Raw genomic sequence first — 23,852 nt, 5'->3', positions numbered from 1 at the left:
AAAGGAAGAAATGAAGTTAAACATGTATGCAGATGATATCCTGTTATTATTTACAATAATACACCCTTAGAGGGTGTAAGAGAACTTATGATAATCCTGAAGGACTTTAAAGAGGAGTCGGGATTGGGAGTAAATTTGGAGAAGTCTGAAATTTTATTTTGGGATGTAAATAAAGAGGAGAAGAAGGAAATTGCAAAAATGACAAAGATGGATATCAATAGGAAAAGAATTAAATACTTGGGGGTAAATGTTATTAAAAATATCGCTAGGATTCCAGATGTAAATTACAAAGAAGCATGGAGAAAGATCAAGAAGGATATAAAATCATGGAAAAATAAGAATTTATCTATTCTAGGTAGAGTTAGAGCAGTTAAAATGTTTTTGCTAGCGAAATTATTATATTTATTTCAAGTAATTACACTACCCGTTAGGAAAAAAGGGTTCAAAACATGGAATAAGGTATTTAAAAATTGGATTTTATATATATATATATATATATAATTTTTATTGATTTTAACATATAAATTATAAAATATATAAAAATTGGATTTTTGGAAGTAAAAGAGTTAGAACCCCAGACATAGTAAATTATTCATCTCAAGAAGAGATGGGATGGGGAATACCGAACTTAGAATTTTACTATGAAACATTCCAATTGAAAAATCTAATAGATATTGGATATAAGGAAGGGATTAAATGGATAAGGCTGGAGAATAAAATAAATGAAGGAATAGGAAAAGAAGGGCTATTTAATAGAGATATTAACACGGCTTTTAAGAAGACAATAGGACCAAGGAAAACTGCGTTAGGAATCTGGAAGAACTGGAATACGAAATGGATGCCAACAATGTGGTTTTAGCAGAAATGATACAAAAGATTAGGTAAAAATTGATTTTTTAACTGTTGAAAGACGAGAATGTAAAATTATACTACATTAAGATAAACTATTAGGATAAAAACCAAGCTGGAAAGGATTTGCTGGAATATTTAATTGAACTAGAATACAAAAAAGGGAGGTGTGAGGAGGTCAGGGAAATAAGTAAATGAAAGACAAAACATGGAAAGAGGGAAATGTTTTTAATTGTTCTTATTTTTCTGTATTTTGTATTTTTTGTTTTTTTTTTGTTTTTTTTGTTTTTTCTCATTTTTTCTTTTTCATTTTTGTAACTTTTTTGAAACTTTAATAAATATTATTAAAAAAAAGAAAGAAATGGATGCCAACATACTCAAGGTGGATGCCGTTAAAATATATGCAGGAGGGTCAAAGGGAACCTGGCTGGTGGAAGAAATTAGAAGATCAGGGATTTTATAAATTAAAAGATATGTTTGATGATGAGGGAAATTTAATTACAAAAAAAGTTTTTTTTAGAAAAAATAGGAAAATAATATTGGCTGAAAGTGCAAGCACTTTATGATTTAATAAAAACGGAAAGAGCAGAGGAAACGATGAGGACAGAAATGAAAATAGATATGATGCTGAACAAAAGACAAATGACGGAGAAAGGGATAGCAGGGATGTTATATAAACTGATGATAAGTGACAAAGAAAGAATGATAAGGATAATTCAGATTAAATGGGAGCAGGAAGGTATGATCCATCCCAACACAGCCCAAGAACTGATGAAGAATATAAACAATATTAAAATAGAAAAGTATAAAGAATTAATATAAAGTATAAAGGCACATTTAAATAAATTTTTGAAGTATGGATGGCTAAATTCCCATCAGTACCTGAGAAAATGGTGCTTCTTCAGTTCTTCTGGATGACTTGGTAGTGGCTTGTGATGAGTATCAGACCTGTAAGGAGGCCACAGAGGAATTGTTGCACCTATTATGGGAGGCTGGATATTAGGTATCCCTCAAAAAGGCCCAAATTTGCCAAAAGACTGTGAGATATTTGGGATTTGACATTTCCCATCAACAAAGGGCATTGAGGCCTGAATGGAAGGAAGCTATTTGCATTATTAAAGAACCCACTAACCGCAGACAGCTCCGCGGATTCCTGGGAGCAGCAGGCTTCTGCCGCACCTGGATCCCAGATTTCAGTAACCTTGCCGGGCCCCTTTATGAAAGCACTAAGGAGAAAGAGAATGCTCATTTTGAGTGACACACCGAGCCGAGGGAGGTCTTCAATGCGTTGAAATCCAAGCTCATGCAAGCCCCAGCCCTAAGACTGCTAAACCCAAATAAGCCCTTTCAGTTGTATGTACATGAACAAAGGGGGGTGGCAGCAAGAGTCCTGACCCTAAGGATGGGCAGCTGGAAGCGACCCGTGGCCTATTTGTCTGAACTATTGACTCAGTAGCTAAAGGATGTCCCCCTTGCCTACGAGCAGTAGCCACCACGGCTCTATTAGTCAAGAAGGCATTCAAATTCACATCTGGACAGAAAATATATGTGAATGTGCCACCTGCGGTCTTAACTCTTATGGAATACAAAGAGAGATACTGGCTTTCCAATGATCGCATGGCTAAATATCAAGGACTCTTGTGTGAAAACCCGCAGGTGCACCTGCAAGTTGTAAATACCCTGAACCCTGCCACTCTATTGCCCCTCCCCGAGGCAGAGGACTATGAGCCCCATGACTGCCTCCAAGTAATGGATGAGGTGTACTCCAGTCGCCCTGACCAGAAAGATGAGCCTCTGAAGAACCCTGATGTGGAATATTTCATGGACGGGAGCAGCTTCATCTGGGAAGGGAAAAGGAAGGCAGGATATGCAATAGTGACCCTAGCAGAAATAGTAGAGGTCAAACACTTTACCTGTAGGGACCTCAGCACAGAAAGAGTTGTTGATATCCTTGGTCTCCTTGAACCCATGGAGTTCCTTGATCATGATGAAGTTGATGTTAACCCTGATGTGCATCTTGACCTTGAGGAGACCAATGACAAAAGAAAATGTTTCTGTAAAGCATGCTAAGCAGATGTTTCAAATATATGGCAAAAAATGTCACCCTTTATTATGAACACCCTAGAAAGGTAGCTGACATGTCCCTCATCCCAGGACTAATCAGGGACCCTGACATTGTCTTGGCAGGCCTGCTGTATAATCAAAGTGGCCTTTTCGCGACACCTCCTTCTGAAATGAATGATACCTCCTACCGATATTTCCGGTTCTCCAGAACCACCCAGGGCTTGTGCTTTTGTTGTTATGCCTCTGGATCATGGAACGCCAAATGGAAAGATTGGCCGCATGTCCAGCACCACCAACATAAAGGTTGGCTGGGAAATTACACACAGTGCACTGATAAGTTTTGGTTGTGGGGTTCCTTCAACGCCTCTTACCAAAGCAACACCACATCCTCAGATCTATATCCATACTTTCCCCAATATGCAGTCAACTTCACCAGACAGGGATCCATCTGTTCTGGCTGGCTGATCAAGGACCCCAATCTTTGGTTCTTGTATAATAGACTAGCCACTAATTACCACCCTGGTAATTATCAGTGTGTGGGAATAGGTGCCTTTACTTTCCCTGTGACTGTGGAGGCTTTTCCTCCTCTACCCTCTCTTAGAAACAGAAAGAGGAGAGAAGTCCAAGGGGAACAGTGCAGTGATGAGATTTTCCTGGCCCGGTCTGTGGGTGCTGTTGGTGGAGGCTTCGTTAGCATCCTCGCCATCGGCATACATCTGGGAGTTGTGGCTGAACAAAATCGTGAAGCACTATTTGCCCTAACATGCAGTTTGGAGAAAACCATCAATGCCACTACACATATACTCTGACAGTTGCAGTCTGAGATTGAGAATTTGAACCAGATAGCAGCAGCTAATAGACTTGCTCTTGACTGTCTCCTTGCCAAATCAGGAGGTTTTTGTAAAATAGTCCCGGAAGGCAAATGCAGAGTGAAGTTTCATGACCTCAACAACACTATTGAGGACGAGTTGCCAAAATTACAGGCCCTTATAAGTGATAACCAACCCAGTCAGAATCCTTGGGAATGGATGTGGTCTTGGGTCCCAGGAGTAGAATGGTTACATAGCCTTTTGACCACCATTGCAGTAGGAGGATTAGTCTTCCTAATACTTCTTTGCATCACCCCTTGCTGCATATCTCTAGTCAGAGGAATGGTGGCCCGAAGCATTAAGAATCTCACTGAAACCCACATCATGGCCATATACCGAGCCCTGCTCCCTCTGCCAGAAGAAGGGCATGAGTACGCTCGACTAATTCATGAAATGCCCCCTGAAGAGATCCCCTTGAGAGACACAGTTGTCTATACCAGGGTTCAACATGAGAGTCAAGCTGGAGAAACAACTGTGACTTGTTTCTAAGCTTGAAAGGGGGGAATGTGGCAAGGCCACCTGGAAGAGTTTTACCTTTACGTTTTACGTATAACCATGTATCCTAATAATGCTTAAATTGTTAAGGCTAGAAGTGCCTAAAATCTTAAGAATCAAGATTATATGCTTGCAACATACGCTTCTGGTTCCTTGTTGAATGATTTTTTAAAAATCTTAATGATTTCTTCATGACCTTTGTTCTTCATGACCTTTGTTCTCCTTACACCCCACCATATATGGTACGTTGTTCCTATCTCGGTGTTACATCTCCAGCACACATTGGTTTTTTGCTTATAGATTTTTGCCGATTCCTTGGGGCGGGTGTTAGGTACCATCGGTAGATCATTTTCATTAGATCCCTTATGGTATAACATGCTGTGAACTTGATGTCAAATTTCCACAGCTGTTCCCATTGTTCTAACATTATGTTGTGACCAAAATCCTGTGCCCACTTTATCATAACATCCTTTAGCATCTCATCCTGAGTTCCCATTCCAAAAGTAGATCATGCATCCTAGATGGGGTCTTTTTATTAGTTTGTACTAATTCCTTTTGTAATAATGACTTCTTTTCTCCCAAACCAATTTTCTTATCCTGATTAAATATATGCACTATTTGGTGATATTGAATCCAGCCGTTACAATACTGTTTAATTTCTTCATACAATTTGATTTTTAATTGGCCCTGTTCTACCTTTATTAATTGTTGGTAAGTTGCTCAATTTGTGTCCATGTTTGTCTTTTTTACCATTATCATCTCCACTGGGCATACCCACCAGGGTATTTTGGGCTCTAATAGTCTGTGGTACTTATCCCAGACCTTGTATAATGAAATTCTGACTATATGATTTAAAAAGTTCTTATGCACTGCCACTTTGCTGTATGTTAGGTAGGCGTGCCATCCAAACCTCGTATTCCAACCTTCTAAATCTAATATATCAGCCTTCTTCAAGAAGGTGGGGTTGTTTTAAATGGTTGTTAAATGTGTTATGTTTAGATTTTGTATTTGTGGGCTGGAGTGTTGTTTCAGGGCTCTTGTATTGTTTATTAGTGTGCATACATTAGTCTTGTGGCTATTTTTAGTATGTTTTTATTATTCTAATTTATATTATGTTCTGATATTTTTTATTATGAATTTTGTGCCGTGATTATTCTTATTATGTATTTTGTGCTTCGTATACTTGGTGTTGTGAACCACCCTGAGATTCAAATCAATAAAATCAACAATCAAAAACAACATCAACAAGAAACAAAACAACAACAAAAAGGTTTCCTACCGCTGTGTACGGAGGGTCGTGAGGGCAGCACCACTCCTCTTGGTCGATCCTGAAAGTGTTGATGTTCTTGGCGCTGGTCCAGACTGGATCCCGTGGAGAGCAGAAGATGGTATCTCTGCAGCACAACTCTGATGTTCACGTTGCCTTGGCCTGGAGCTACTGCGGATGTTCTGTCAGGAGGAGAAAGGGGCTCCTTGAGAAACGTCCCATCCAAACAGCCCCCCAGATGTCCCAACAGCCCACCAGATGCCTCACTCACCTGGCATGCAGCTCAGGAAGTCCTGTGGGTAAGGTTCCCTGTGAACACAGTAGAGCAGCCTCCTCAAAAAGCGCTGGACCCTGCCTTTCTGCTGATGTTTATAGGCCCGCTGCATGATGTTCAGGCAGCTCCTCCCTGTCTGCCTGAGCCCTTCTTCCTCGTGCTGCTGCATCTCTTCCAGCCCTGAAGAGAAGGAAAGGGAGAAAAGTTGAGCAAGGTGAAGATGCACAGGAAAAGAGCCATCCATCAACAATATGAAAACAGCCATCAGGTGTGTTTGTTTGTGTGTGAGAGAGAGCAGTGAAGTCACATTCCATTCCTCTTTGCATGTTCATCTTGTGGCACCTCTGTCTGAACATACATCTGGGAATTTGCCTTCCCCTGAAGACCTTTCTCAGCAGAAGCATCCCTCCCTGCCCTCCGTACGTCTCACTCACATGTGCCATAGGATGCCATGTCTTGATTGTGAATGAAACCGGCATCCCGGAAAGCCAGATGACCTAGAGAGACAGAGAGGGCAAGAAAAGGGACATCATCTCGGTGCAAAGCAAGCAGAGACAGAGGCAGCTTGGCAGGAAGACAGGTATGCTCTGCTGCATCTAGAGGCCTCCACCCTCGCGAAGTACTCAGAGCAAGATCTGGGCACAGATGGAGGCCTACCTAGCAGGTGACCTGGGGACATGCCCAGCCTCCCTGCCATCATTACCAAGACATTTCTGTCCATCCCTACCAGGGAAGGACGTTGCTTGACTTACCCAGAAGCAGAGCTGCCACCCTGGAGACAGCTGGCAGCCTGTTTGCAGACAGCTTCGTACATAACAAGGCAGCACTCCGAAGGATGTCCTTGCTGAAGGTCTTGCTCTGTCGGCAAAGACAAAGGAGAAGTGGCATCAGAGAGGCTTGAGAGCATGGCAGAAGAGCCTTGCACTCCCAAAGACATCCCTGGACAAAGCTGCCAATGAAGCAGAGGGAACTTACCAGATACTTGGCAGCCTGGTGGAGAGCAAAGTGGAGGCTAAATTTGTTGGGATGAGCCCACCACTTGACTTCTGGGGCTAGATGGGAAAGAGCCCTCCTTGCGGCCTGCAACACAAGAAGAGAAGAGGGTTACAAATTGCAGTACATAGTCTTGGAAGCTCCTGAGAACAATCCCTCCCTCCTACTGCATAAGTCCATCTCTTTGGCCCTCACCTTGGCCACCTCATCCTCGTCTTCGAGGTGAATGAGGACGACAACCAGTTCGTGAATGGCTTCTTCTTCTGTTGATGTTATGGGAAGCCTTTGGTCTCTCGCCCAGCCTCGAAGCAGCCCCAGATGTTGGATGGCTGATGCCCGGACGGAGTCTTCCTCCTGTAGGCAGAAAACATCAGAGACTGTGTTTCTCATCAGAGCAGTTTCCTTTCTCCTGCCCACTGGGGTGTTTTGAGGCTGCTCAGCCCCCTATCCTCCTCCTGGGGGAGACTGGGGGCAGGGGTGACTCTCCCCCTGTGTTTTCCAGGCAGGCTTCCAAGAGAAGGTGCTCCAGAAGAACAGCCTCCTGAAGCCAGAACATTTCCGCTGCACCCAATCTAAACCCCACCCTTCCTCTTCCAAAGCATTCCTTCTCCACCGTGTGTGATGTCATGTTTTCCCTCATACTCACATGGGCAGCCAGACCGAAGTAAGTTGCCACCAGCATCTTCAGCTCTTCCTCTTTCAGGTCCCCGGAGAGGTAGGCTTGGTCTACCAGCTCTATCAACTCTGGGAGGACATCGGCTTTTGCATAAAGGAGGGAATCCAGCAGCAAGAGCCGCAGAAGCGAAGGATCCTACACAAAAGAGAGAATCTTTTCAAAGGTCTGAAAGGCCTCACGCCTTTTAGCACAGGGTCTTCAGTATTGTGCCAGCAAAAGAGTGCTGGGCCATGATTAGAATCGAGATCTGTATCCCCCCCTCCCTCTGAGCATCACTTGCCATGTCAGAGTCCAGAAGCAGGGATATCCCTCTGATGCTGAGCTTCCGAACTTGCAGGTGGTCATGTTCCAGCCAGTTGAGGAGCTGCTCCAGTGTATCCTCACAGGGAAGCAGATGGCAGCTGAGCAGCTAAAGAGGCCCAAAGAGAGAGAAACTCTTCAGTGATGAGAGGCTGAGGCACGTTCTCCTTTTACCCACCATTTGCAATTCTGCACAGAGCAAACCCACTGAAGTGAATGGACCAAAGTTTGTCATGTACATCAAATCCAATGGGTCTAACTCTGAGGAGCACTAAAACAGGCAACAGTCCTTAGGCTCAAAATAGCCTTGAAAGAAGCCACAGAATTTGGAAGGTAAAGGCAACTGCAAGGTCCAAATTCTGATGAAGGCTGGTTGGGGAACCAAGGACACAAAGGGAGCTAAAGAACACAAAGTCCAACACTCGGCAAAAACCAAGCCAGGGCCTCCTTGCTGCACACATTTCCTCCTGCACCTCAGTCCCCCTCACCTCGATGTAGATAGCTGCCGCGACTTGTGGCATTCCGGCAAACGCCTGGTCCTCGAGAGCAGCGGTGATATTTTCCACCATGGGAGGGATCCACCAGCGTCGCTTTCCGATAGCTCTGAAATGGAGAAGCAGATCTTGGTAAGGAAGGGAAAGACACCGCAGGAAGCAAACAGGGGCACAGTCCAACCCCGTGCCTTCAGCTCCGTTTGCCAGACCATTGGGGAAGGTTACCGTGTTCTTCCTCTTACCTCACCATGGCAGACAACCCCTGGCTGAAATTCTCCCGGCAGAAAAGTTGGTCGACGATGGCCGTCTCTACTTCTTCTCCAGTGGTGCCAAGAAGGAGGTGCAGAACTCCCTTAGCCCCTCTGGAACCAAAGCAAGGCCATGATCACCAGGAGGGTCATTGCCACACACTCAAATTCTTTCCCCATCGTTCCTCCCTAGCAGCCGCCTGAAGGAGAGCCTCCCTTGGAAAACCAAGCTGGACTGAAAACCCCCCGAGGCTGAAGGGGAAAGGACTCCATTGGTCCCTTTGGAACACACTACTCACCCGAGGAATTCCTGGTCGTAATGGAAGTTGACAACCATCCCCAGGAGAGCGATCAGCAGCTGTGGGAAGTTCTGGCGCACAGCTGCCTTGTAGTCCTCCATCCTGAGGATGGCGTGCAACAGGCTGGTGAGATGTTGCTGGAAGAGAGAGAGGTGCAAGTCACTTTCCCTGCTTTTCTGCAGAATACGGGAACCCCTAGATATTACCCTGGGAAGAAGGAAGCCAGAAAGCAGGTGGTTGGTCCTTACCACTTGGGTGGCAGATTCCGCCAAGGGGCTTTGGTAAATCTGCTTGGCCATTAGATGGATCAGTTGTTCTGGATCGGCCGATGATAAAACCTCCTTCCAAACTCTCTCACAGTCTCTGTGAATGCAAAAACAAAAGCAATGGTCAGATTCAAGTCTTCTGCTTGCTGCCATGCTCCAGAGAGAGGAAATGGCAGCAAGGGCTTTCTGAGCAAGCCCTGCAGCTTGCCAACCTTCCCCTTAGCCCAGTCGAACCTGGAGGGCTCCATACCTGAAGAGAAACTGGATGAGATATTCCACCACTTTCACCAGGTGCTGGTGTGACAGGATGGACAAAGCAAAGATGGCCATGTCGCTGCCTTGCACTGTAGGCCCCTGGGCGATCTTATAGAAGGCCTCCAGCAGCACCTTCACCTGTCAGAGAAAAGGAGAAGGTTGCTTGGAGAGTACAAGGAAGCGGGGCTGTCTGCAGGCGGATCCCTCCATCCCTCATTGAAAGAGGGACCCTTGACCTGTGCCACCACAGCCATCTTCCTTCCATGGTACCACTCAGGGTCCTTGGGAGTATTGGACCCAGGCAGCTCCAGGGCGCCAGTTCCCCTATCCATTGTGGGCTAAGAGAAGAAACTTGCCAGTCTGCTCCCAGAAGGAGGACAATTCCCCATTCCCTGAACCCATGTTTCTCAGGACCCTTGGCTGAGATTCTTGTCCTGACATTGCCAGGCCCTTCTCAACTAACACGTGTCCTGGCTACCCAATGGCATGAAGTTGCCTCCCCTACACCAAAGCAGAGAATCTTCTTCTCTCCTACCTTTGCAGACACCTTACCTCCACTTTTGTGCCGCCAAACTGCTTGATGAATTCTTGCAGTAAGTGGGAGATATCCAATAGGTTGAAGCTGCTCTCGACAACCAGGTCTCTTGCCAGGAAGCACATGGCCTCCAAGAGCTGCTCCGCAGGCAGAAAGGCGCCAAACACCTGAAGCGAGAGAGGAAGGTCAGAGATGCCCACAGGGCAGGACTGGGGAGCAGAAAGCCCAGGTGCTGCCTCTGCAGAACCCAGAACACGTGGCTTGAGAGACCGCTGGGCCTTGTGTGAGAGCGACTTACCCTGGCAAGATTGTAACAATTATTCATGAACAATTCAGGAACCGGTCCTCCGGTGGATTTGAGGACCTTCTGAGCTCTGAAGATGAGTCTTTGGTTCCACGAAGTTCGTGCCAGTGTCTCTGCAAAGGAAAGCCAAAGGGTTAGTTTGGGTCTTCCTCACCCCACCCCATACTGGGATGCATTCTTCCAGTCTTACCTTCATAGCGCTGCAGGATGGGCAGAAGATGACAGAGGGCCTCTGCTGCCCGCTGCCTGCACTCCAGGTCCGGATCCAGTGCGCACAGAGAGGAAATAGCCACCAGCTGGCCAAGGGAGGGTGCAGGAATGGCGTCCAATGGCTGAGAAGAAACCCAGAGAAGGGACTGATAAGAGAAGGAAAAATCACCATTTTTCCTATAACATCTTCCAATCATTCCAAAACATTTAGCATCCTATACGGCGGGACCTGACAGGCCTCATAAGGACTGCTACTGCTGTGCTGCCCAGGGGGACTCCCCTGTGTGAGTGCCTGAGGGCCCTGCTCCTGCCACTCACCACCTGGCCCAGGGCAGGGCCTGACAGGCCTCATAAGGACTGCTACTGCTGTGCTGCCCAGGAGGACTCCCCTGTGTGAGTGCCTGAGGGCCCTGCTCCTGCCACTCACCACCTGGCCCAGGGTGGGGCCTGAAGCCTCACAAGGACAGTTGCTGTCACTGCTGCTGCTGCCCAGGAGGACCCGGAGGGGCGCAGAGTTCTTTTTAAAATGTTTTAAAATTTTCCTTTCCCTTTTGACTTTTTTGTATGTGGGGGGTGGGGTGGGGTAGATGTTTTGTTGGGCTTGGGAATTTGTTTGATTTTGATGGATTTGTAATTTTTACAGTTTTTTGTTTGTATTGTTTTATTTTCTGGGGTTTTTTTGTTTTGTTTTAAGATTTTATTTTGATCTTAAGGGGAGGGGTCAGGGCTGCCGGGGAGTGGGTCCCAGCCAACAAAATGGCTGGGGCATGTTCCACAGGGGGGGATGCGCAGGTCCAGTATATCTGAAGGAGCGTCTCCACCCCCATCGTTCTATCAGGACACTGAGGTCCAGCACTGAGGGCCTTCTGGAGGTTCCCTCACTGCGAGAAGCCAAGTTACAGGGAACCAGGCAGAGGGCCCTCCCTGTGGAACGCCCTCCCACCAGATGTCAAAGAGAACAACAACTACCAGACTTTTAACTCACATATTCCTGGATCTTCTGCAGGAGGGCGGAAAGATCTTGGAGCGCCTTCCTTCGGATCTTCCCACTCTTCATCATGGCGACGACCTCCGTAAGTCTGGGCTTCAGCTGTTCCTTGCTGACACTTTCAGGAGGAAGATCAGCCGCATCCGGAGAACCTGTGGTTGGGATGCTGAGGGGAGAGAGGAGTAGCACTTTTGTAAAAAGGGTTTATTGCCTCCCATCCTTCAAAGACCCCAAGCACCACCACCATAGAAATGGACCGGGTGTTTGTTTGTTTTTTAAGCAATTCATTATGGGGGAGAGGGTTAGCACAGGATTACCTTGGAGGAAGATCCTCCCCATCTTCCAGGCTGATTTCCAATATTTGATCTTCATCAAAATCAATTCCCTGTCCATGAGAAAAGAGAAACAGGAATATCAGAATGTGAAGAATGGATCAGACCCATTCATGTTTTTGTGTTGAGCAGGAAAGCACAGACGAGGTAGGTTGGGAAACAAACTGAAAATCTCTGTCCTCCATTTCCTTAGAGACCTTATTCATCCTTCTATTCATTTAGAGCATTTGTACCCCTCTCCTAAGCCAAAAAGGCTCCAAGAGAGCCTTCCATGAAATCAAATGCAAGAAACTCCTTAATGGCAGACTTCTATTGTAAGAAACAATCTGACCAACAGAAATACAACACACAAAGAAAGGAGGCAAAGAGGGCAGACGAAAAGACAACTCACAAGCTCAGGCCCCACCCAGTGTCTAAAATGCTGTTGTCATCTCTCCCACTGAGGCAGCCTGATGAAATGGCTGCCACCAGGTAAGAGTTGGGGGAGAGGAGACCTGAGGGAGCTGGCCTGTCTCAGCAGAGCCCATGGCGCTGTTCTCATCCGTCCTTCCTCCAGGAGCAGAGCTCCGCCAGGGCTCCTGTCTCTCCCTTGCCTGCACCTGGGAGCAGCCCTTTCTCTGTGGGCAGGTGGGCAGCAGGGCTCCCTGCCTCAGTTCTGCAGAAAAACCAGCTCCACCCGGTACTCCCTTCCCCTCCACTGGGCCAGCCACTCACACTTTCTTTTCTTCTTCTGTTTTCCCCTTTCCCTTCCAAACTGTAGTACTAAGATAACATCCAGCATGTATAAATAGAAATGAAGTCTCTTCCAGATTCACATGTACATAAATCAGAAGGAATCCTCTGTTCAATCGACTTCAATATAGGACACTGAATTTTCCTTTTTGGTATTCCTTCTCCCCTTCCAAAAACTTGGGCAAACCTCAACCCTTTCTTTGACTTTGGATAGCTCTTTGCCAAACTTGGTGATACTGTAGGACCTGTTCCATATCTGCTATTGGGTCCCTGGAGCACAGATTCACACAAAGCGGCAAAACGTCCTTGCAGGTTATTAACAGGGTTTTATTTGAAATGCATATGCAGAACAAAGGTACAGAGCGATAAGCTCGCAACCTGCACACCCCAGCAAGGGTGTGCCCACTTTTTATACCCCTTAGAATGCATAGACACGTGTTCACATGTGATTTACACTAATAGCAATAAGATGGGGCTTTGTTTCTTGTGTTACCCTCCTCCTTTTCAGTTTGCCTCCTCCTTTTCAGCCTCCCCCTGTCTGGGGTTACAATAACACCCATTCTTTCTTTCTTTCTTTCTTTTAGAATAATATTTATCCAGGTTTTAAAACATTACAAAAAAGAAGAAGAAAACACAATACAGAAAAACAAGACATTTCCAAGAAAAAATGCAAAAAATAAAAAAAGCAAAAAAGCAAAAACAGATAAAAAGGAAAAATAATAATTAGGAAATACATCCAATCAAAACAGAAAAAAACAACAAGTTAAACCTTTACATAATTTTCTTTCTATGACTTATTTCCTTGACCTCCTTGTTCCTTGGCAACAATAGCATATGCAATCCCAATATGGGGGTCCTTTGTTAATCTAACCCAATTGGAGGTAATCCAAAACCAGCTTCTAAGAAGGTTGCTAAAATTACCCAGGTGTGTAGGCAATACTGCCATACGACTCGAACTAAATGTTACATCCCTAGAAACCACATTATGGAAATGCATCCTCTGTTACTGGATGGCGTTATGGCATAAACTTCCAAATCTCCACTTGATACAGTGTCTCTGGAGAGATGACTTCCCTAGCCCTTGGGCAAAAATAATACATGGGAAACTTGTGTCCTTAGGACTATCTCCATCTGAACTACTAAAATTGGATTTAATTTCTGCCAAGAGAATTATAACTCACAAATTAGAGGAGATGGATTTACAATTTAATATTGCGACAGGTGGTGGCACCTGTTCGCCGATAAACCTTGGCTTAACACCACCAACGAAACTTCCATCTTATTTAACTACCTTATCTGTGGTGATGCACAGGTATGCCTTTATAAAGGCTAGATTCAATGTTTTCCCATCAAATGTGATGGGTAACAGACTCTCCAATGGACAGATCTCACTCCTCTGTGACTGTAAAAGCGGATCTATAGAATCGTTATATCATATAATCTTCTGTTGTCCATTACATTCGGCTTCATGGTCCAAGTTTCTGGCCCCATATTTATCGAGAATTGCTGACAGATCTCAGGAAGCCCAAATAATATACTTATTAAACAACGAAGACACAAGTAGATCCCTTGCAGTCGCTAGATACCTGATTAATGTCTTATTTCAAAAGAGGAGAAATGGATCACTGTATGACTCTGACAGCTTAGCTAAACTTAAGAACCATCAATAAGTGCCAGAACTAAGACGCATATCCCCCAAAATCTGAGGGATTTGAATTGCGGTTTACATAGAGGGAGCTTATTTCACCCCTCCCATACCCAAGAATCTCCTGAGAATCTCCTGAGGTCTCTGCTGACTCTACAGAGAGGAGGAGCAATGTACTGCTCTCTACTTAATTAGTTAAGTGAGTGAATCTGTGTGTGAGAGAGAGTCAGTCAGTGTGTCGGAGAGAGAGTGCAAGAGATCGTGTTTATAGATAAGATTGCTGCTAAGAGCAGCTTCAGGCACTCAGAGTATAGCATTGATTTATGCTTAGAATTTTTAGCTCTGTATATAGTTTGTATCATAGCTGTAGTTATAGAATAAAGGAGGATATTTTACAGAGCTGCTCTCCGAGTGGTTTATACTCTGCAAGACTCTGCAAAACGCTGCTGCGCAATGACTGTATTATTGAGACAGTGAATCCGGTGCTCTCAGCTCCAAGCTGTGAGTCCACAGCACTGTGACCTGTTCCTGTGGGAAAGGAGGTCTCTGGCAGTGCTACCCAGCTCGCCTAGCCCAGTCGGGGCTGTAGTGCATGAGTCCAGTTGGTACACTGGCTCAAGGGCGATGCTGACATCGGTTATGGGTCCAGTCGTCTGACCAGTCGTTGTTCCAGTCATCCCAGTCGTCCCAGTCGCCAGAGGTGTCTGTTGCTGATCGCTGGACGGCGGAACGGAGGCTGCATGCTGGACTGATTTGTGGTGCCTAGAAGCAGAGCTGTGTTGGAGCAGAGTGTTCAAGCTGCTGCTGTTGCTGTTGCTGCTGCTTGAGGTATGTTGCTGACTGCCAAAGAAAGAAGATAGCATCCCTGTTTGCCTGTTAATTGCGCTCTGAGTGGGAGAGAGAGTGGCTGAAGAAGTCCAAGGCTTTATCTGTGTTTGCACGAGGGAAGTGTCTTGCTCTAAGTAATAGCAGACATGGCCTGTGCACATTCTGGCCAGATGGCTCTATCCTTTCCCCTCCTCATGCCTGAAAACTATGCAGTTTGGCAAGTTAAGATGAAAGTGCTTTTACAGAGGGAAAAGCTATTTCACACCATAGAAGATGACCCTCCAGATAAAGATGATGATGATTGGGCTGAGTGGCATGCTGCAGATATGAAAGCCCGAGGGACAATTGTTTTTAGTGTTTCAGACCACTTGCTGGTAAACTTAGAGGGTCAAGAGACTGCACAAGCTGTTTGGCATAAGTTGAGAGATATGCATCTGAGACAAAATGCTGGTTCCAGTGTGATTTTCTTCAAGAAGCTGTGCAGGTTGCAGTTGCAGAAAGGTGGTGATTTGCCTAGCCATCTATCTCAGTTAAAGCGTCTCAGACAGGACCTTGTTCAGCGAGACCTGGCTATTTCAGAGGCTGTGTTTGCAATGCTGATGATAAATAGCCTAGATGATTCTTACGATGGAGTAGCTGCCCAGATTTCCACACTGCCTTCTGACCGGCTAACAGAAGATTATGTGTCTAGCGTGCTCTTGAATGAGTGGGATCGCAGACAGGCTGTTAGAGAAAGCCGGGACTATGCTGCTAAAAATGTGCTTGAAAATGTGCCTGAGTCTTCAGCAGGGGAAAGTGAAAGTGAAACTGCTGCTGTTAAAGCACTAAAGTTGAAGCGGTGCTTTTCATGTGGAGCACAAGGCCATTTGAGTTTCCAGTGCTGCAAGAAATCTTCAAAGAAGAAGGGAAATTTCAGAGGCAGAGGGGGAGGAGGACGAAATCCCCAAGCACCTGCTACTTCAAAAGCCTTGATTTCTCGCTGCTCTAGTCAACGTGGGCGGAGTTTCTTTGTGATCGACTCTGGCTGTTCCAACCACGTAGCCAAAGATAAGGATCTCTTTGTTCAGCTTGAGAAGCAAGAGAAAGAAATTCATCAAGCAGATGGGACAGTTCTCACGAGTGAGGCTAAGGGAACTGTGTTCTTAAAGAGCCTGAATGCAACTATTAAGAATGTCCTGTATGCGCCTGGTATTCAGGACAATTTGTTGAGTGTTTCCCAGCTTGATCATCAGGGTTTTAAGGTGGTGTTTGCTAAATCTCGCTGTGAAATTCGTCGAGATGGCAAGCTCATTCTATATGCAAAATGTGTAAATGGTCTGTATCAATTGCCTTTTGTTTCAGGTACAGGTACTGCAGAAGCAACTGAGAAAGAGTGTTGCAATTTGTCTATTGATAAGAATGAGAAGATGCATGACCAATGTATTCATCATTACCACCGTGTTTATGGTCATTTGAATTTCCAGGCTGTGGCAAAAATGCCTGCTATGGTTCAGGGTATGAAGCTGAAAGAATGTCCCTACCACATGAAATGTGTTTCTTGTGCTGAGAGTAAGGCAAGGCAAGCTCCCAAAGGTACAGAGTCTGGGAGAGAGGCCAAGAAACCATATGAAGTCATTCATGCAGACTTAGTGGGGCCTCTAGCGCCTTCTAGAGGCAATTTAAGGTTTTTCATGGTTTTGATAGACTCCTATTCAAAATATGTTTGGGTCTATTTGCTGCAGAAAAAGTCTGAAGCCTTTACTAAGTTTCGTCAGTTTTGTAAATGGCTCAGGAATGTACATAATGAGAATGTACATTGTTTTTTCACTGACAGGGGTGGAGAGTTTTGTTCAGAAGAGTTTGAGGCTTTTCTTTCTGAACAGGGCATTGAGCATAGGACTGCCACGCCCAGATCGCCCTGGCAGAATGGTTTATGTGAGAGAATGAACCAGACCCTGCAGCAAGGAATCAGAACACTGTTACATGATTCGGGGCTGCCCAATCCTTTTTGGGCCGAAGCTCTTTCGTTTTTCTGTTACGTGTATAACAGGAGGTACCAGTCTAGTGTAAATTGCACCCCGTATGAGATGCTTCACGGAAGGAAGCCATGTGTGAAGCACTTTAAAATTTTTGGTTCGGAGGTTTGGGTGCACACCTCGCAGGGTGACAAACTAAGTAAGCGTGGAGAACATGGTGTTTTCCTAGGATATGAGAAAGGGTCTTATCGTGTCCTGATCACAGACATGAAAACCATAAGGCTGACCAGGAGCATTGACGACAATCCACAATGGGACAGAGTTGGTGTTTTTCAGTGCCATCCCATTTGTGATGATGGTACAAAAGGGGCAAAGACAGTTAAGAGGGAGGCAAGTTCTGTTGTAGTTGGCGATAATTCTGATGCCAATGTAGACCCAGATGATGGCACAGATTATCAGAGCCCAAAAGCCTCAGGTGAGTCTGACGCTGATTCAGACTTAGCAGCTTCATATACTTTAGCTCCCCATTCTCCCAAAGAGGAGGAAGCACCAGAACAAGAGGATCAAAGAGTTTTGCGCAGATCTGAGAGAACAACCAAGGGGGTACCACCGAAAAGGTTTTCTGAAGAGTTTGCAAAGGCTGCGGTCACATGCAACTCTGGTGGGGTTTTTAAACCTAGCATGAAATGTGCTGAGAGTAGTGGCACAAAACACTGCATTTATTTCCTTACCTGACATTTGAAGGATCAGGATTGAAGGAGCAAGCATGTGTTTAAAGTGGTTTGTTCAAATCTGCTTAATTAGAAATGTCAATTTGTATTTGAGAGAAAGAAATGTGTGTGAAGATTTTTCCAGAAGCTGCTTATTCATTTGTGTGTTCACAATGTGTATTTTGTGTAAACTACAGGTTGAGATTTATGTTTTAACTCTTTCCTAATAGACACAGAGTGGTTGAAGTAACTGTTTAATGATGTGATAAAGTGTCTTAGATAAAGGGGGAGAGAGATACCTGCAAATATGTTACCAAGGTTGTAAGCAGAGAACAACTTTTGGAGTGTGTGTGCAAATTGCAGTTATGTTAAAGATTCTTGAATGGTCGGATGAAATGGGGGAGGATGAGGAGATTTCACCCCTCCCATACCCAAGAATCTCCTGAGAATCTCCTGAGGTCTCTGCTGACTCTACAGAGAGGAGGAGCAATGTACTGCTCTCTACTTAATTAGTTAAGTGAGTGAATCTGTGTGAGAGAGAGAGTCAGTCAGTGTGTCGGAGAGAGAGTGCAAGAGATCGTGTTTATAGATAAGATTGCTGCTAAGAGCAGCTGCAGGCACTCAGAGTATAGCATTGATTTATGCTTAGAATTTTTAGCTCTGTATATAGTTTGTATCATAGCTGTAGTTATAGAATAAAGGAGGATATTTTACAGAGCTGCTCTCCGAGTGGTTTATACTCTGCAAGACTCTGCAAAACGCTGCTGCACAACGACTGTATAATTGAGACAGTGAATCCGGTGCTCTCAGCTCCAAGCTGTGAGTCCACAGCACTGTGACCTGTTCCTGTGGGAAAGGAGGTCTCTGGCAGTGCTACCCAGCTCGCCTAGCCCAGTCGGGGCTGTAGTGCATGAGTCCAGTTGGTACACTGGCTCAAGGGCGATGCTGACAGTGTTTACTTAATTGAAGTAAAATTGGTTTTATATGGGTGTTTTAACTTGGAACTGTGTAAATTGTATTGTTTATGGATAAATTTTACTGTATTGTTTTAGATATGGGCCAATGGCCGTAATAAATCAAACTAACTTGACCTCCTCACACCTCCCCTCTTTGTTTTCTAGTTTAAATAGATATTTCAGCAAATCCTTCATCTTTATTTTTATCCTAATAATTTATCTTAATATACTGTAATTTTCCATTCTCTCTTTCACCAGTTAGCCATCCACTTTTACTTTATTTAATCTTATTTCTCATTAAAACTGATATATTTAAACCTATTCTCTTAAGATATTTCCCCTTGGGTCATAAAAATTCCATTCCACGATTTCTCCATCTCTCATTAAAAGCAATTAAAAAAAAATAATCATCTCAATATATACACTTTAAATTCCCAATTTTCTTTCACCGTCTCCCCTCCCTGGTCTCGGCCCCTACCAACAGTTTCATCGGCTTACAACAGTCCATCAACCTGGAGATCTCAAATCTGAGGCTCTTAAGTCTTTTTCATGTCCCATCTGCCGATCTTCTTGATAATCTTTAATATTAAAAAGCAGTTCTCGGGGGAGCTCCAACCCAACGATGGTCATATTCCTTCTTATCAAGTCTGCCAGGTTTCCATAATTAAAGATAGGGCCCATAAAGTATTCCCAATCTTGTTTCACACTTCTTCCGAGTCCAAAGGCCCCAGAAACTTCGATCCCCTCCTGGCTCAAATTCATATCCCAAAAGTCATTTGATCCCCACATAGGGTGATCTCTCCACTTTTCATTTTCCAAATCAAGCCAGGCTCCCATCTCCAAAAACTGGCTTCTCCTAATTACAGTCGTGTAAGGCCTCAACTTGTAATCCTCCAATTGTCTCTGTAGGGTTAAAGCTCCCCCTTGCATCGCTTTAACAACAACTTTCTCCTTCTCTGGTTCTTCAATTTGTTCAATTAAGAAAGATTATTGTGCCAGATTCTTGTCGACTTCTTTACTAATGCCCACTTTTGCTCCCAAAATATCAACGCTGGTAGCCATGGCATCTATCTGTTCATGCAGCTTTCCCAACAGATAAAGTGTCCTATTCAATGCAAGCGTAACTTCTTTCTCCACCGACATCCTTGAAATGTCCAAGGTCAAAGCTAGTTTCTCAGAGTTTTTATCTTTAGGCTAATTTCCCAGCTGCATTCTTGTGACAATGTCCCAAAACTCCCTCTAGAGGAAAGCAGTCTATCAATCCTTCCTGCACAGTCCCAAAAGTCTCAAAAGTAAATTAATAACAATTCCAGTTACCTTTCCTTCTTTTTAAATGCAGAAACGGACAATGGAAACAAAGTCTTTTGACTTCCGGAGGCAGTGCCACTGACAATGGCGGATTCCCTCTAATCTAGAGGGAGAAAGCCCCGCAGAAATCGGGTCCTACCGCTGCAGTGAAGCAGGGACCCTTTCGAAAACCGCAGGCGGGTGAAGCCTGCGACCGTGGGACTTGGCGGGCACCTTTTGCGCCCCCCCAATCGGCAAAGGAACTCTGCAAAGGGCTTCGGAGCGAGACGGGGTGCTGGCGCTGTGCTGAGAGTCAATCGCTACTTCTGCGGAGCGAAGCTGCACAGCTGATGTCAGAGAGCGCTGTCCTCTTTCCTGTGACAATTCGGCTCTTAAACAACAACCCGTGAGTAGGACAATTGAAAGATCGGGAGATCAAAGGAATTGCCCCTTTGATCAAAGGAACAACTTTGAATTTGGCACCGAAGCGGGAAGGTGCAAACAGGAAGTCCGCCTTCCGCTTTTTGTAAATAGACTGAAGCAAAGATCTTACAAGCTAAAAAGCCAGGGAAATTGATTTTAAGATTGAAATTTCCTGCATCTATAACCATCAAAAAACCCCTTGACAGCAGGAGAAAAGGGGGGACGAAATTTTGACCTTTTAATCCTGCAGAGAGAGTGAAAGAATACAAGCTTCCATCATCCCAAACCTGGGGACGGAATGTCAGGACAGAAATTGTCGGTGATGCCTATTAATTGAAAACAGAAAAACTATTGACAGATAGAACTAAAAGAGAAATAAAATAATTCTAATGCTGCTTTCTGCTTGTTTGCATTACATCAAAAGGAAACAAAGTATTTGAAAATCGAAAGTAAATTTCCCCTTGTTGGATACACTTTAAAGATGGACGTTAAATAGTAATTGTATCCCCTAGAGGGAGCTAGCTAGCGTGTTTGTTGCAATTGACAGGGAAGAAATAACAGCTGGGAAAATCAGACCGTGGGACCAGCTATTTGACCTTGACAGAAATGAACAGGGAGGAAGTCGTACTTGCTGCCCTTGGCAAAATAAATGCTGTGCTGCAGCAGCTGGATGAGAAAGTGACCTTGATGAACCAAAAGTTGGATTTTATATCTGCTGCAGCTAGTAAAGATGAACTAACAGGAAACGAAGTGAAAGAAATCTTACAACAACCAATTCAGGAAACTGGTCTAACAAGGCAAGTTCAAGGGCAGAGGAAGATGGAAGAGGTTGCGACTGCACCTCAAAAGATACAGAGACTCAAAATCCCGCATGACCAAAAGCTGCAACATTGGAAGACTGAACTTGGAGAACATCTGCTAAACTTTGGAGTTAAGGAAGCCTTCAGCTCTGGTGGGACTGTGAAACAAGTTGATGATTACTTTTGGAACAACTACCTTTTGGATTGCAAATCAAACATTGGGGAGTGGATTACCGGAGAATGGGACAATCTGATAAAAGAAAATGGAGAATATTACTGTATGGAATTCCCCGGAGATCCGCTCCCCAAGGAGAATGGGAAGAAAATATGCAAGAATCCAACAAGGGACAAGGATGTGTGCAAGTACAAACAGGAACAAGAAAACCTGCAGAGGGGGCATAGAAGGGACCTGAGAGCCTCAGATATTAGAACACCCGACTGATGGACAGGATACAATGGTGTAAGGACTGACATTATCCGAAACCAGGAAGAAGGGACGTTGGATAAAACCAGAATGAGAATTTCTTTTATATAAATCATTTTATTTTTGGAATTAGTGTAATACTAATGAAATACTAAAATGTGCTGGAAAGGAATTAATTGGCTTTAGCAGAAAGGTTGGAAGGAGTCAAGTTTAAATATGGTTTAAATTTTGAAATTTTAATGTTTTGAAAGTAAGATAAGGTTAAAGAAATTAATGGTAAATTGAACTGTAAAATTTTCAAATGTTAATGATGTTGAAATGAAATGAAGTGGTTCAAGTAATAAGGTAAAATAAGAACTTGCAAGAATGGATTGATATTAGATGAAAATTTGAAGTTATAACATATGAGGATAAACAATTAAGGGTAAATTAAGAGGGTATGAATTTGCTGAACCAACTTTTAAATGGAATACAAAAAAGGGAGGCAAGAGGAAGTCAGGAAAATAAGTAAATGAATGGTAAGAAACTGAAAAAAGGGATTTTTCTTTTTTTTCTTTTTCTTTTTCTTTTTTTATGTTAAATTTTTGTATTTTTCTTGTGTTTTTTTCTTGTTTATTGTTCTGTAACTTTTTTCTTGTTAAAATCTAATAAAATATCATTTTTAAAAAAGGAAACAAAGTCTTTCTTTGTATCTTAACAGCTAGCTGTCAAATTTGATAGCTGTCAAATTTGACAGCTGTCAAACCTGTCTATTCACCGTCGATGGGCTCCTCGCGGACCTCTCCCGGGTTTGGAGACGTGACGCTTCAGTTCCAAAATTTTACCTTCTCCAGCAGGCTTCCCCTGCTTCCAAAGGGAGTATAAGTAATAGTTTCAATCAGTGAAGTTTTAATCCTTTACGTAGAACTTTCCAAGACCTTAGTTAACAAACCCTTGCTTCAGTCTATTTACAGAAGGGGGAGGTGGACTTCCTTTTTAGACCTTCCCCTGTTCCTTGCCAAATTAAATTGTTTTAAAAACCCAATTTCCCGTTCTACTCACGGGTTGTTGTTTGAAATCCAATTGTCCACAAGAAAAAGTCAGCGCTCTCCGGCAACGGCTGTGCAGCTTCACTCCGTAAAAATAGCGGTCGATTCAAAACACTGCGCCGCTCACCCACGTTGTTTCGGAGCCCCCAAAAAGGGGTTTCCCTACGGGTAGGGGGGGGCACTCCTGGTGTCAGCCGAATCCCACGTTCCCAGGCTTCATCTGCCTGGGATTTTTAAGGGGTCTCTGCCTTCGCCGCGGCGGCAAGACCCGATTTTCGCGGAGCGGGTTCCTCTAAGTCAGAGGAGCTCCGCCATTGCCGATGGCGCTAACCCGGAAGTGAGGGCGATCTGGCTGCGACATCTGTCACCCCATTGATCGCCAGGGTTGATTCGGTTGATGTGGCTGGCTAGGCGGGTGTCCCCTTCCTCCCTCACCGCTCCATGTGCGTCCCTCTCGAAGCTGCACGCTCGGTGGAAGAGGACGACCATCCCAGATAGAAGGAGTGTACCGTTCTTCGGTCAAGGGTATACGATAGCTGCGCTCCCCTGCTAGAACCTCCAAACAAGTACAATAACACCCATTCAACTTTGATCTTATCTTCTACCCGCCTAAGCCAGACATTCCATAGAGAAAGGCCCGTTTTTACATCTGAGAGAGGAGAAAATGCCTAAAAGAGTTTTTGGGATCATATAGAGAACAATATTCTAATGGCCCTTCAATACCATTAATCTAGGTTCCAGAGTTAAGTCCCCTGGCCATGGAACCTCCACTTACCTCCAGGAGTCTTTGGGACGCCATCCTCTACTGTAGTGACTGCGCGAAGGTCACTACAGGCCACCTCTGCCAACCTCGAGAAGCTGAGGATGCAGGAACCTCAGTTCAAACGGTCACTGCCGTTGCTAGGCAACGGCAGTTGAGAACATGGAATTCCCGGCCTCAGTGCCAAGGCTCTAGGAGACTCTGTGTGGCCTAGTGGTTAGAACAATGTTAATGCCATACAACGCTAGGGTGATAGATATATATTCTTTGAAATGTACAGTTTAATACATTTTCTATTATTTGTATCCTGCTTTGCAGACTCTTGTTGTCTCCTAAAGCAGCTGACAGGGAGAATTACAGCTGTAACCAACAAATTTATGGGAATTTAATGAAGGGAACTAAATGGATAAATTGACTAAAGGGTTGCTAAAAAAATTCTTTCTAAAATAAGGATGCAGCGAAAGGGAGGTATGGGGAAGTTGATTGAAAGAAGTTACAAGAAAATAAGACTATGAATTTATTTATGTTTGATTTGTTTATGTTTGTTTGTGTTTTGTGATGTGTTTGTCTTTTAATTATGTGTTTT

General features: G+C 44.4%; 1 protein-coding gene across 1 annotated transcript; it reads right to left on the bottom strand.

Moving 5' to 3' along the window:
• Positions 1-1,207: 1,207 nt before the first annotated feature.
• LOC309346782 (uncharacterized protein) lies at positions 1,208-23,372 on the bottom strand. Its single transcript, XM_081870960.1, has 21 exons — positions 23,282-23,372; positions 11,704-11,771; positions 11,384-11,552; positions 10,379-10,520; positions 10,183-10,301; positions 9,902-10,051; positions 9,345-9,487; positions 9,077-9,191; positions 8,829-8,965; positions 8,524-8,643; positions 8,276-8,390; positions 7,768-7,896; positions 7,458-7,622; positions 7,007-7,165; positions 6,794-6,898; positions 6,571-6,676; positions 6,253-6,315; positions 5,816-5,998; positions 5,557-5,726; positions 2,653-2,871; positions 1,208-1,276 (listed from the first exon to the last, which is right to left on the bottom strand). Exons 1-19 carry the CDS (start codon positions 23,303-23,305, stop codon positions 5,713-5,715), a joined length of 2,226 nt encoding a protein of 741 aa, XP_081727086.1. The 5' UTR covers positions 23,306-23,372; the 3' UTR covers positions 1,208-1,276; positions 2,653-2,871; positions 5,557-5,712.
• Positions 23,373-23,852: the final 480 nt, after the last annotated feature.

The sequence above is a fragment of the Podarcis erhardii genome (genome assembly GCF_964252035.2).
Source record: "Podarcis erhardii genome assembly, chromosome: 7".
NCBI lineage: Eukaryota > Metazoa > Chordata > Lepidosauria > Squamata > Lacertidae > Podarcis > Podarcis erhardii.
Note: the sequence above shows the minus strand (reverse complement) of the source record. Positions and strands in the feature narration are given on the sequence as shown.

Bases quoted from the DNA above. Each gene is read 5' to 3' on its own strand.
- LOC309346782 (XM_081870960.1), bottom strand. From the start codon at position 23,305: ATGGCGTCCCAAAGACTCCTGGAG. The intron at 7,897-8,275 runs GTGAGGGGGACT...GGGCCTCTTTAG, and splicing joins CGGCAGCTATCTACATCGAG to CTGCTCAGCTGCCATCTGCT. The intron at 5,999-6,252 runs GTGAGTGAGACG...CCTTCTCTTCAG, and splicing joins CATGGCATCCTATGGCACAT to GGCTGGAAGAGATGCAGCAG.